The 13,423-nt window shown below is 44.5% G+C and overlaps 1 protein-coding gene across 1 annotated transcript; it reads left to right on the forward strand.

The window, feature by feature from the left end:
• The first annotated feature begins 6,429 nt into the window (after positions 1-6,429).
• Positions 6,430-10,685, forward strand: cuzd1.1 (CUB and zona pellucida-like domains 1, tandem duplicate 1). Its single transcript, XM_056264801.1, is given in 1 exon segment — positions 6,430-10,685. A coding segment is annotated over 1 exon segment (3,525 nt). The 5' UTR covers positions 6,430-6,594; the 3' UTR covers positions 10,120-10,685.
• Positions 10,686-13,423: the final 2,738 nt, after the last annotated feature.

The following is a 13,423-nucleotide window of genomic DNA, read 5'->3' on the forward strand; positions in this document are numbered from 1 at the left end:
GAGACCGCTGCGTCTCACAGGTGTCATGCATTATCACTCGCGCCGTCCTCGTACGTCCCTCGTCCTGCTCGTCACAGCCAACTAACTAGACATTTTGTGTGAAATGAATTTCAAACTCTTTTGGCAGCTAGCCTTGTAGACGGAAGAGTGATATCTTTTCTCTGATGTTTGCGCTGTTCTGGATTAGTGGGAGTGGCTTGCGGAGCTGTGCAATGTGGTGCATTGTGGGAGTAGTTGTCTTACATTCAAATGCGCCCTAAAGTTATTTTCTGTCTTTTCTCGGTCAAGAGGACACCAAATTCAAAATTTCTTTTACATTTCGACTACATATATGACCCACTTTCAATAAAGATTAATGTTGAAATGGGTGGAATGACCCTTTAAGGAGAACGCTGGCAGCAAATAGGCATGTTTCTTCGCTGAGGAGCCAAGACTGAGCTCGGGCGATCCCCGCGGTACAGCGGAAAGTGGCAGGAAGACGGAACGTCTCTGTTCCCTACTCAGGGAACGAGGGTTACATCCGTAACCGAGACGTTCCCTTTCGTTGTCACTCCGAGTTCCGTCGGATGACGATGAATGGGGATACCAGTCTAATCACGCCACCTTCTCAGCTGTCTTCCAGTGCCCTGCGTAAATCTGAGATCCCTGTCGTGACTAGCACGGACGAAGGACTCCTATTTAGCACAGGAATACCAAGGTAGACTGGGGAGCATGTCCCAGATTTTAGGGGAATATGCAATTACTGCCAACCCAGAGGGGGGGACTTAAGAATACACATATGACCCGAGGGATGCATATGGGGAATCACTGGGGTGTCCAGCCGCAGGTGGAATATTTCAACCCCAGGGGTGGCAAGGTGGCTTGCCGAGGGAAAGACACATGCTCAAAGAGGCTTACAGTGGAAATACACATGTGGGGGTTACTCAGAGGAGGAACCATGCACACGGAGGCACCTAGCCGACGCACAGGCAATAGACACTGGCGCCAGCGTCAACAGTGCTGGAGGAACTCAGGGCTTCAGAGAGGAAGGCTCACCTGAGGAAATATCGCACTTATCCAGTCCGTGGAGTGGAATGGCGAGCAAGCGAAGACACCTGAACGGCTCCCATGTTAGCTTGAAAAAGACAGTACATGGGAGGAGACTGGCTCCACTCGGAGATTGTAGAATCTGGCGAATGTGTTAGGTGTCGCCCAGCCTGCAGCTCTGCAGATGTCTGTTAGCGAGGCACCATGCGCTAAAGCCCAAGAGGACGCCACACTCCGGGTGGAGTGGGCGGTCACACCAAGGAGGAGGGCGAGGAGGATTCAGTCTCCTCGCTCCTCTCAGGAACCTGACGATCAGGTCGTGCTTCCCCACAGACTTACCTTCTATTGGGTCATGATGTGCGGCAATGGCGGCGACATAGACCTTGAGGGTGGAGGGAGACAGCCTTCGCTCCAACCCTTCTTGAAGAAAGGAAAGCACGACACTGATCGAACATCTCCGGGGGTCTTCTCCGGGGATATAGATGGCACGAAGCGACCTCAGATGCTTCTGACTCCATAAGAAGAGGTGGCGGGCGAGTTGCGACATACGGCGGGAGCGCAGACCACCTTGACGGTTGATGTACGCTACAGTCGCGGTATTGTCTGAACGGACTAGTACATGCTGGCCCCTGAGCACGGCTCGGAAGCGGCGCAGGGCGAGCTGTACAGCCAGCAACTCGAGGCAATTGACGTGCCGTAGGCGGTGGGGTCCTGTCCAGGAGCCCGCGGCAGCATGTCCATTGCACATGGCACCCCGGCCCGTGGTATAGGCATCTGTTGTTACAACAATATGCCGGGAAACTCGTTCCAGGGGCACTCCGGCCCGTAGAAAACTGAGGTTCGACCACGGAGTGAAGGTCTGACGGCAGATCGGAGTAACTGGTACTCGGAGAGTGCCGTGTTGCCATGCCCACCTCGGGACTCGGTCGCGAAGCCAAAGCTGAAGCGGTCTCATATGAAGCAATCCAAGCGGTGTTGCCACGGCTGCAGATGCCATATGCCCCAGGAGCCTCTGAAAAAGTTTCAGTGGAACCGCACTCTTGCCCTCGAACTGTCTCAGGCAAGTCAGCAGTGACTGCGCGCGCTCGCTCGTAAGCTGCGCGGACATGGCGACCGAGTCGATCTCCATACCGAGAAAAGAGATCCTCTGCACGGGGCAGATGATAGATGGAAGTGGTGAGCACACACTTTGGGTTGATAGGGATGGCGTTGGCAGACACCGAAGAACCAGGAAACACTCCGGGAGATGACTGGGGAGACGCAGGAGACCGGGAATGTAAGTAAGCGATATAACTTCCAATAATCTGTAACATAGGAAAGTAGTCTTTACTCAAACGAGACCAGACAATAATGAAGCTCGAGACGTGTGCTTAAATGCTGGGGTTGATGAATGACTAGACTGGAATCAGGTGTGCGTGATCAGTACTCTGGAGATGGCGCTCTTTGTGATTGGTTGCTGATTGAACCTGGTAAGTCTGTTACACACACAGACATGCGATTCATATTTAAACAGTCTTTTGCGGTTTACAGACAATTAGACAGACACACGCGATTAGAACAAAGCACTTAAGAATAAATAACTTACTTTCACATCAGCTTGATTTGTTGCTCCTCGAAATGAAACTACCAGCACTTCTGAGGTAAGTTTTTCCAGGATTATTAGATAGTATTTTTCCTCATAGCGTAGCAAGACGACGTAAAGTAAATAATTCTTATTAAACTTGATGTGTTTTATCCAGTTGATGGGGGCGTTGACACGTCTGCATGGCTTGCCTCAGATTATTTGCGTTTGAATAGCGCACGCTCTCTGTGGGCGTGGTCAGATTAACACTTAATGAGCTATAATGAGCTGAAAATAAAATGACTGACATCTCTCTCTTTTCATACAGATTACATAAACTGAGAATATTTGTTTTTTATATAAATTACTTCATTTAAAAGTCACACATTCCTGTGTGACTGAGTATTCGCTGAGTTACAGTTCATTTTCGGACGCGTTTCAGAATGGACTTCACTGACAGAGAGAACGCAGAAATCGCATCATGTTTATTTTCCTTTATTTGGCGAAAAGCACAACACTTTGTTTTTATTGTGAGTATCCACAAAAAAATAGACACTTAACAGGATCTAATGATGTACAACACTTATATGTAAGATCAAAATCAACAGAGTATTTTGAGTCTCTTTTGCACTGATAAGAAAAAAAGTGAGCTCATCGCACCGACGCGATAGCCGACCCCAGAGGGTTAATCATCATGTTTGATAATCAGCTAGATATTGATATGCTAACAAATGTTGTAGCTCAATATGGCATAATTTCTTCAGCCAGAGTAAACTGGAGCAAAAGTGAAACAGTATAGGGGGAGTGATGGAAAAAAAGTTTAAGTTGCCTGTGGGATTGAATTGGAAGACAGAGTTAAAATACTTAGGTGTATTTTTGGGTAAAGAAACTTTTGTCCTTTTAAAACTGGGATAATGTTCTTGAGAAGATGGAAGGTCGTACTGCCAGATGGAAGTGTATTTTATCAAAAATATCTTATAGAGGTCGAGTTCTTGTTATTAACAATCTGATTTCATCCACTTTATGGCATTGCCTATCATGCGTTGATCCTCCTCCGGACTTGCTGTCAAAGATTCAGGCACTTCTTGTCGATTTCTTCTGGAACCGCCTGCACTGGACTCCTCAAAGTGTATTATTTTTGCCTAAAGATGGAGGACAAGGTTTAATTCATCTGAGTCAAGTCAAGTCAAGTCATCTTCATTTATATAGCGCTTTTAACAATGGATTGTTTCAAAGCAGCTTTACAGAGATAAACATATAATTTAGGGTAACAGAGATTGTTTTGGTTTTATAGCGGCTCTTGAATAATGTTATTTCCAGCTAAAGTTAATTTTGATTGATTCACCTCCGTCGAAATGATCAGACTTTAAACGCGAACCTGTGATTAACGCTGACGGCGTTCACATGCACATTCAGAATTGATTCTATAGTTATGTGCTTTTGAAAATATGTGCGCAGGTTTGTAATTCCATACAACCCATGCCTAAACAAACTACTTGTCTTGCCTATACATTTTGATACAGAATTTTGTTTTATTTTATCACTTCGGGGTACGCGAACCGAAATTCACAACGCTTTATCTGTAGAGTGGGAAAGGGATCCTCCATAGGGAGAGGATAGTTGACACTTCAGCACTGCATTGTCATCGGGTCCAGGCAAATCTCCTTCGTCAGATCTGGATACGGCCTGGATCCGGCAGGCTGCGGGAAAACCTCAAGATAAACAAAGACACTAATATTAGCGTAGATGCCATTCTTTTTATGATGTAACGAGTACATCAAGATTTAAGGGAAGTGTTCCCAGTTCCGGCTGACCTAATCTATGCAGCCTAACATTGAATTATAGAAGTCTATAATGTATTATGTGTATGCTGGGTCAAAGAGATGTGTTTTTAGTCTAGCTTTGAACTGACAGAGTGTGTCTGCTTCCCGGACAATGGTAGGAAGACTGTTCCAAAGTTTTGGTGCTAAATAGGAAAAGGATCTACCGCCAGCAGTCGATTTAGATATTCTAGGTATTATCAACTGGCCGGAATTTTGAGATCGCAATAGACGTGAAGGACTATAATGCGTTAAGAGCTCGCTCAAGTACTGCAGAGCTAAACCATTTAGTGCTTTGTAAGTAATCAACAATATTTTAAAATTTATACGATGTTTAATAGGGAGCCAATGCAGTGTTGACCTAACCGGGCTAATATGGTCATACTTCCTGGTTCTGGTAAGAACTCGAGCTGCTGCGTTTTGAACTAGCTGTAGTTTATTTATTAAGCGTGCAGGGCAACCACCCAGTAGAGCATTACAGTAGTCTAGCCTTGAGGTCATGAACGCATGAACTAATTGTTCCGCATTTCCCAATGAGAGCATATGGCATATTTTAGATATATTTTTAATGTAGGGGATCTACAAATTTGTGATTAAAATTGTGAAGACTTTTATTTTGACGTTTGACACGGGCGCCGCCATTTTGGGTTATGACAAGTCGCACGAGGAGAGAGTGGAGAAGAGCAGCGGCAAGCTGAAAGTGAACGTCGATCTCGGGTAGTCAGTCACGATAAAAAGTCGAGTTTAGACCCGTGACATACTTAAGAGCTGCATGACGTTGCGTCTGAGTGTTTGTTTATGAACAAGGTTGTTTAAGTGAGTGTTAAAACAAGTTTTCTGCCGTGTTCGTGCGTGAAGCTGGGCAAAAGACCTGTTTAGTTTCAGTAAGTTTCAGTTGCGTATGAGTTAAAAACTCTTGTGTTTTCTTTGTTAAAAACAGTTTTTGTTTCATTTGTTCAAACGAACTTGAAACAGTGAATGCTGCTGATCGTGTGAAGAAAAACGTTCGCTGAGTCGTCGGTTAGGGTCGTGTGTTGTTCGTCTTCTCATTGAGTCTCAATCAGCTGGGATTGCGGCCTCGTTGAATAAAGCTGCCGTCGTCAGGATCGCGAGGACAATCGCTGAGGGTCACTGAGTGAAGAAACTGTACCCTGCCATCCGTTGGTCATCATTCAGCACCTCATCCACGAACCAAGAGTGGTGATATACATTATTTCCCTCTTTTCCTACTGAACACTGGTAAGCAAACTATAATTTTCTGTCAGTGAGTCATCAGAACTGAACTGTTCAATCGTGCAGTTATTTTTGCTGGAACTGTGATCAGTGAATTTTCCTGCAAAGGAATTCATAGACTTTCTTTTGTGCACATAAACTGAACTCATAAATGGACTGAGTATAACTTTTTCCTTTCTTTTCCTGGATTTTTGAATCGGATCTTGGATTTTTGAGCCGAATTGAAGTGAACTTTAAGTGAATCAAGTGAACTTCATTTGGAAAGGTTGAGTTAACTGGAGTGAACTGTGAAACGTTTCAGTCTACTAACAATAAGTGAAACTGATTGTTATTTTGTTCTGATTAAACTGAAACATTTGTTGATTTTTCTCTCTTTATTATTTTCCACATTTTTATTTCACTTTGATTGGTCTGCATTTGAAATTGTTTTACACTTCCTGTGAAAACAAAGCAAACAGAATAATTTCAGTTCATGCAGTAAAAATAAATGTTATTTTTGTTTATTAACCTAAAACTGTTTATGCTAATTTTGAGTCACTTATGCTAAGGAGTGGGGCATCTTACCTATCCTGTTAGATCCGGGAAGGGTGGGTTTTGCAGTCAACTAGGTTCAACTCCTGAGTTTTCTACATACACACACTTCAGGTGGCTGCCGTGTATTGAGTAAATCCTGAAGCCCATCTTGCCGACTCTTGAGCATTACACATTGCAACACGATAGACACCACACACAACAAGGCTATCAGTTGTACAAAGACTAAAAGCATTGGGGGGGGGGGGGGGGGGGGGGGGGGACTAGGATCCTGTTGCTCACTCAGTCTTCCTTAGTATAGTGCTGAATATTTCCCCCACAAGGCGGTGGCATATTTCCCTCCGCCACATACTGGCGTCACGAACAGGATAAACTAGCGAGTATTCTAATTAAGTATAAGTTTCTGGTCTTTGAGTCAACACTATGGCTGAACTGGAAGAATTAAAAAGACAGTTTGATGAGATGGAAAGGAGGTTCGGTGAACAGGCGGATATGTTGGTACAGGCCAGAGCCGAACAGAGAGAAGCGCTGTCACTGGCTAAAGCTGTTATCGATCAACAGGCAGTGGCTCAGAGAGTGCCATCTACTGTTTACATTCCAAGAGACCGTAAACTTCCAGAGTTCAGCGGATGGCGTTCCAAGCCTGGTGAGTCGAGTATAGAGGATTGGATAAACTCAATGAAGTCTGCCTTTAAAGTAATGAAAATTCCTGAAGAAGACAAAATTGAGTTTGTTAAGCAGTACCTCAAAGACGAAGCTAAAATGACAGTTAAGTTTATGCTTAATGGAAAAGAGAAGTCAGTTGATGAGATTTTTGATGCTTTGGATCAGACTTATGGGGACAAACTTCCCATTGGCAGCAGACTGAAAGAGTTTTATGACCGCAAACAAATGCCTGGAGAAACCATCCGTTCTTACGCTTATGACTTGCAGGAGAAGCTGAGTATCATCCAGACCAGGGAGCCATCTAGAGTTCCTGATGCTGACGGTGTACTGAAAGAACAGCTGGTGTTAGGTCTCAAGGATGACTCGCTACGACGTGAAATGAAGAGGAGAGTCAAAGCTGAGAAGGACCTGACATTTATTCAGCTTATGCAGGAAGCGATTACTTGGTCGGAAGAAGAGGAGGTGCAAGTTCCATGCAATTTGAGAAGCAGTACTCGTTCACGCGGTGTCGTCCAGGCTACCACTGCGACAGATAGCTCCTCAGCTCCTCTCACTCTGGAGAATCTTCATGAAGCTATTCAACGGATAGCTGCCAGACAAGAAGAGCTCTTTCAGATGGTGAATAACAAAGAGAAAGTGAAACCTGTAGAAAAAGAGGGCAAAACTAAAAGTGAACCTTTAAAAGACAGTGAAGGAAGATACATCTGCTATATGTGTGGTAAGCCAGGGCACACTAGCCGACGCTGTACTCAGAGCAGAGAGAACTCAAGTGGAGTGCAACCTCTGAAACACAAAGTAGAAATGATAAATGCAGCTGATCAAGTTACCTCGGTGTTAGAGAGTGTAGGTCCATCCGTTATCAGGAGTCACACTGCAGACTGTGATGCAGAGAATGTTTCCAAGGCCCTCTGTGAAAGTGCTTTCGGTGACTGTCTTACCATTGACTTGAGAATTACTGGTGTTAGAACTGTTTGCCTCTTGGACACCGGGTCAGAGGTGACTACTATCACGGAGTCTCATTTTAAAGCTCACTTTGGAGAGGTTGTGCTGTCATCTGCCAATTGGGTCCGACTCACAGTGGCAAATGGACTAGACATTCCCATTATAGGATGTCTGGAAGCAGACATTGAGTGTATGGGTAAGACGTTGCATGGAAAGTGTGTATTTGTGATCAGAGAGAACAATCCCAATGGAACAGAGTGGAAAGGATTACCTGGCATTGTTGGGATGAATGTGTTGAGTGACCTCAAAGATCTATTCATGGCCACTGGAGGTATGAAGAAGATGGACCGGCATAGCCATGGTGTCAGGGAGGCAAAAGTTCAGCGGGTGTTAGCTAACATTCAGATGCAGACTGAGGGTTTGAGCTGTGGAGACCAGATTGGTTTTGTGAAAGTTGCTGGGAAGCAAGCAATCACTATTCCTCCATTCAGTAAGCGTGTGTTGGAAGGTCGCTGTAGAATACCGCCGAAGGTAAACTGCGAAGTGTTGGTTGAGGCTTCATTAGAAGTTAGTCTACCAAAGAGTGTGTTGATTGCTAATGTGCTCGCCAAGACCGCTGATGGTAAAGTTCCAGTCAGAGTCTTGAATTCTAGTGAGAAAGCTGTAAAACTCATGCCGCGATGTAGGATAGCAGCACTGTGTAAGCCACAGGAGGTCATCCCAAAAGTGCTTGTCGAGTTTGAGGAGAAAGAGGGTGCTCTGCATGTTAAGGCTGTGCAGCAACATCAGGTAAAAGTGGAGGAAAGCACCACAGAGCTGTTGCCTGTTGCAGTTCAAACTAATCTTGAAGGCCTCACAGAAACTCAGCGTGAAAAACTCAGAGACCTACTGGCAAAGCACAGTGACGTGTTTTCTAAGAACGAATGTGACTTTGGTCATACGACAGCTGTCACACACAACATCCCTACAGGAGATGCTCCTCCCATTAAGCAAAGACATCGCAGAATTCCACCCCAGTTATTTCAGGAAGTGAAAAAACATGTTCGAGATTTGGTATCTCAAGGTATACTCTGAGAAAGCTGCAGTCCATGGGCTTCTCCAGCTGTAATTGTGATCAAGAAGGATGGCAGCGTGAGGTTTTGCTGTGATTACAGGAGGCTGAATAAAGTGACATGCAAGGACGCTTATCCCCTTCCACGTGTCGAGGAGTCTCTTGATGCCTTGGGAAATGCGCAACTATTCTCCACACTTGATTTAACTTCAGGCTATTTTCAGGTGGCCATGAGTAAGGAGGACCGAGATAAGACCGCTGTCACCACTCCTTTTGGTCTATTTGAATGGACCAGGATGCCATTCGGACTTTGCAACCCTCCTGCAACCTTTCAACGTCTGATGGGAGTGGTGCTTGGTGATCTGACGTTTGACATATTACTCATCTATCTTGATGACATTATTGTCTTTTCAAAGGACTTTGATAGTCACTGTCAAAGACTGGAAATCGTGTTCAACCGATTGAGACAACATGGATTGAAGCTAAAACCCAGCAAGTGCTTCCTGTTGAAACCTGAAGTGAAATTCCTGGGTCACTTAATTTCCTCCAAGGGAATACAGGTGGACGGAGAGAAGACTTGGGCATTGGAAACATGGCCTGTACCCAAGAATGTCAGGGAGTTGAGACAAGTCCTGGGATTCATGAGTTATTACAGGAGGTTTGTGCCTGGTTTTGCTCAGTTGGCCCGGCCACTTCATGCTCTGGTTGGTAAGGGAGTAAAAGGGAAAATGATGGAACCTTTTAACTGGACACCTGAGTGCCAGACTGCACTTGACAAACTCAAGCAATGCTTTATGTGTTCACCAGTTCTCGCATACCCAGATTTCAGCAAGCCTTTCGTAGTCACAACTGACGGGAGCCTGCATGGTCTTGGGGCTGTATTGAGTCAACGACAAGGAGAAGTTGAGCGTGTGATCGCGTATGCGAGTCGGGGCCTTCGTGGATCAGAAAAGAACAATCAGAATTACAGTGCTTTCAAGCTTGAGATGCTTGCCCTAAAATGGGCGGTGACTGAAAAGTTTAAAGAATATTTGATCTACTCAAAGTTCTCTGTGGTCACTGATCATAACCCGTTGCGTTACCTGGAGACGGCAAATTTAGGCGCTGTTGAACAACGGTGGATGGCTCAGTTAGCAGAGTTTAATTTTGAAGTCTACTACAAGCCAGGACGACAAAACACAAACGCTGATGCGTTGTCAAGAATCCCATCAGTTGAGGAGCCAGAACAGGAGGACTCTGCTAAAGACTTCATTAAGATGAACTCAGAGGAAGTACGCACATGCTTATGACCAGTCTCTAAAAACCAGCAGAAAGTACAAGCATCAGTACAGGTGTCAGTGACAAGGAAAGTTCCTGGACATAGCTGGAGTGAGATAGAAGAGCAACAAAAGGTTGACCTTAATATAGCACCTATCTACCGCGCTGAACTTACCAACAAGAATCTGAGTCCGGTCGAGCAGCGAGACATGAATGTGGAATCAAAAAAAACTTGCTAGACAGTTCATACGACTCAAGCTTAAGAAAGGATTGCTGTTCCGAACCATCCATGATCCACGAGACGGAGAAGAAATTTGTCAGCTGGTGGTTCCTGAATCTCTACGTTTCAAAGTGTATAAAAGAAAGCATGATCATTGTGGTCATTTTGGAGAAACAAGCACACTAGAGCGCATGAGGAAAAGTTATTACTGGCCAACAATGACTAAGGATGTTCAAAGTTGGATTCATGAGTGTAAGAGATGTACTCTAGCAAAGGATGTGTTCCCTAAAATTCGAGCCCCAATGACATGCACTAACGTTTCTGCCCCTCTGGAAGTCCTTGCAATGGATTATTCTCTCTTGGAGGAATCTGTGCGAGGATATGAGAATGTCCTTGTCTTAAAGTAACAACAGGTAACTTTTCAGCCTTCATAATATATTTCCAAGTCTCTTGTGATGGTACATCGACTTACAATAGGTTGAATGACACGTCTGCCATAGCCTGACGGGGTCTGTAGCGTTTTTAATCGTACTTTTAAACTTCGGGTTTCGGGTAGTAACCGGCGAACAAAGAGAACTACAAAATTTGACTGCTTTACGGCATATACGTCACTTCCACCACCACCCCCACTTCCTTAAAATCGGACTTGCGAGCCAAATGTTATAGTCATGGCCGAAGCAGCACAGAAAAACAAGAAAGCAAAGGTTTTATCGGAGCAAAGCAAAAAGAGAAAAAGAGAAAGTGATCGCGTTAAAGGCAGAACGAGGATCAACATTGCAGAGCTGCCAACTCTCACGCATTGGCCGTGAGACACCCGCTTTTGATTGGTTTCACACGCTCACACGCCACACCCCTGGTTTCTCACGCTAAATTGTCAACCCGGTCGGTCAAATGCCTGAAAGATGAGTTTATCTATAGATCTCTACCTGTTGAGCCACTCGTGATCGACAAGTTATACCGCAAATTAGTTCAAATCTCCCGGAATCTAGAGCGAGCGCGCACGCGAGACAGAGACTGTGCTGCAACGCGCGCGGACGGCAGAGAGAGAAAGCGAGCGAGAGACCTTGCGTGTGCAGGGAGCATCGAACCCCCCATCGAAAAAAGAATGCCTCTCTCTAACCTCTCTAATTCGCTAGAGTAGTAGCGAATTATCAATCTGGTAGCTAGTAAACGATATTCTAGTTTTTGATGGTTAGCTATCGCGATAGTATTCTCGTTCTGATTTGAACTTTGCAATCGATGAAATGCCAATAGCAAATGTTTGACCTAAAAAGTGTAGTCTACTCAACATGTACAAAGAAAGGAGGAAGATTATTAATAAAATCATATTTTAGGATACCTAACATGTCTGTGATATTTGTTTATTTGTCTTGCCTCAAGCTATAATGCAAATCGATTTGTAAAATTTGCAGATTCATTTATGGTAGCTTGATATTATAATATTGACGATATATGGTTATTATCAACCACTCAAACATTGCATTGAAGTATCATATAGATTCAGTAAAACGGTAACCAATAGACTAGGATACTATAATGACGCTGGCTTGTAAACGCGATCATTTGTCGTTATAAAAAAAATAAAACACATGAAATTATATTCATATGACATGCTGAAATATATGCCACTGTACCTGGGATGAAGACATTTCACACACGCGAGAACACCTGCATGTGACCTCCTCCTACAGTGTTCAGGGCTATCATGGTTGTCAACAAATGCACGTGCATGTAGGATGACAGTTTACGACAGTAGTAGAGGACAATACTGTTTCCCAACTGTAGGGGGAGCCCGAGAGCAAAAAACGACCTGTTGTTACTTTAACTGACATGTTCACTCGTTTCACGGTGGCAGTGCCAACCAGAAATCAGACTGCTCACACCACGGCAAAAGCACTGGTACAGCATTGGTTTGTTCACTACGGCTGCCCTGCACGACTCCATTCCGACCAAGGTCGATGTTTCGAAGCTAATGTCATCAAAGAGCTATGTAAAGTCTACGGAATCGGAAAGAGTCGCACAAGCCCGTATCATCCACAGGGTAACTCCCAGTGCGAGCGATTTAACAGGACTATGCACGACATGCTACGGACATTACCTCCGGAAAAGAAAAGGAACTGGAAGCAGTATCTCCCTGAGTTAGTCATGGCTTATAATAGCCGAACCCACACTTCAACCGGCTATTCGCCATTCTACTTGATGTTCGGGAGGGATGCTCGCATGCCGCTGGACATTCTGGGTTGGAGAGACTTGGAGGATAGTGGAGTTGACAACCTTGATGATTGGGTGAAAGACCATCACGACAGACTAAAGACTGCTGTGGAAGTAGCTAACCATGCAGCACAAGAGGCTTCAAGGAAGAGAAAAAGAGCCTATGATCGCAGATCGCATGGAGCACTCATGAGATCTGGTGACCGTGTTCTGTTACGGAATCATTCACATAGGGGAAGGAAAAAGATACAAGATCACTGGGAATCTTTACCTTACATTGTGGTGAAACAGAATCACGCAGACACACCAGTCTACACAATTCGTCCAGAGAAAGGGGGTCCATGTAAAGTTGTACATAGGGATCAACTCAAGCATTGCACTTTTCAGTCATCACCACTACCCTGCACATCTAGACATAAATCTAGAGAATATACAGAACAGGAACACACTGACTCAGAAGATCCTTATGTTCTTGCAGTCCCTGTTGTCACATTTGCACCCAACACGCATACAAACACAGGGTGTCGAGGGGAGGATGGGGATGGATTAGACACTGGTGTTAGGGACCATGACAATGAGGTGCTGATGGTTCAGTAGGTCAGTCAGTACTTGGGTCAGTAAATTCAGGTGAATCTGATACTGAAAGTGAAAATGAAAGTATTCCTGAACCTAGACGTTCTCAACGTCATAACAGAGGTACATTACCTGTTAGGTATAGGACTGATTATGTCTTAAAATAATTATATGCAAAACCTGAATGTTTGGGAAGTTTCTTTTAATGTGAATGTGTATCGAACTTCTTAGTTGAGTAACTGTGAATATTTTCATTGTTGTACTAATGTTTTGCACTGTGAAGAACTTTAACCTGCTATTCTCTGTTATATATTTTTAAGGGACTGAGTTGC

The sequence above is a fragment of the Rhinichthys klamathensis genome, unplaced genomic scaffold (assembly GCF_029890125.1).
Source record: "Rhinichthys klamathensis goyatoka isolate OS25496 unplaced genomic scaffold, OSU_Roscu_1.1 h1tg000011l_1, whole genome shotgun sequence".
Classification (NCBI taxonomy): domain Eukaryota; kingdom Metazoa; phylum Chordata; class Actinopteri; order Cypriniformes; family Leuciscidae; genus Rhinichthys; species Rhinichthys klamathensis.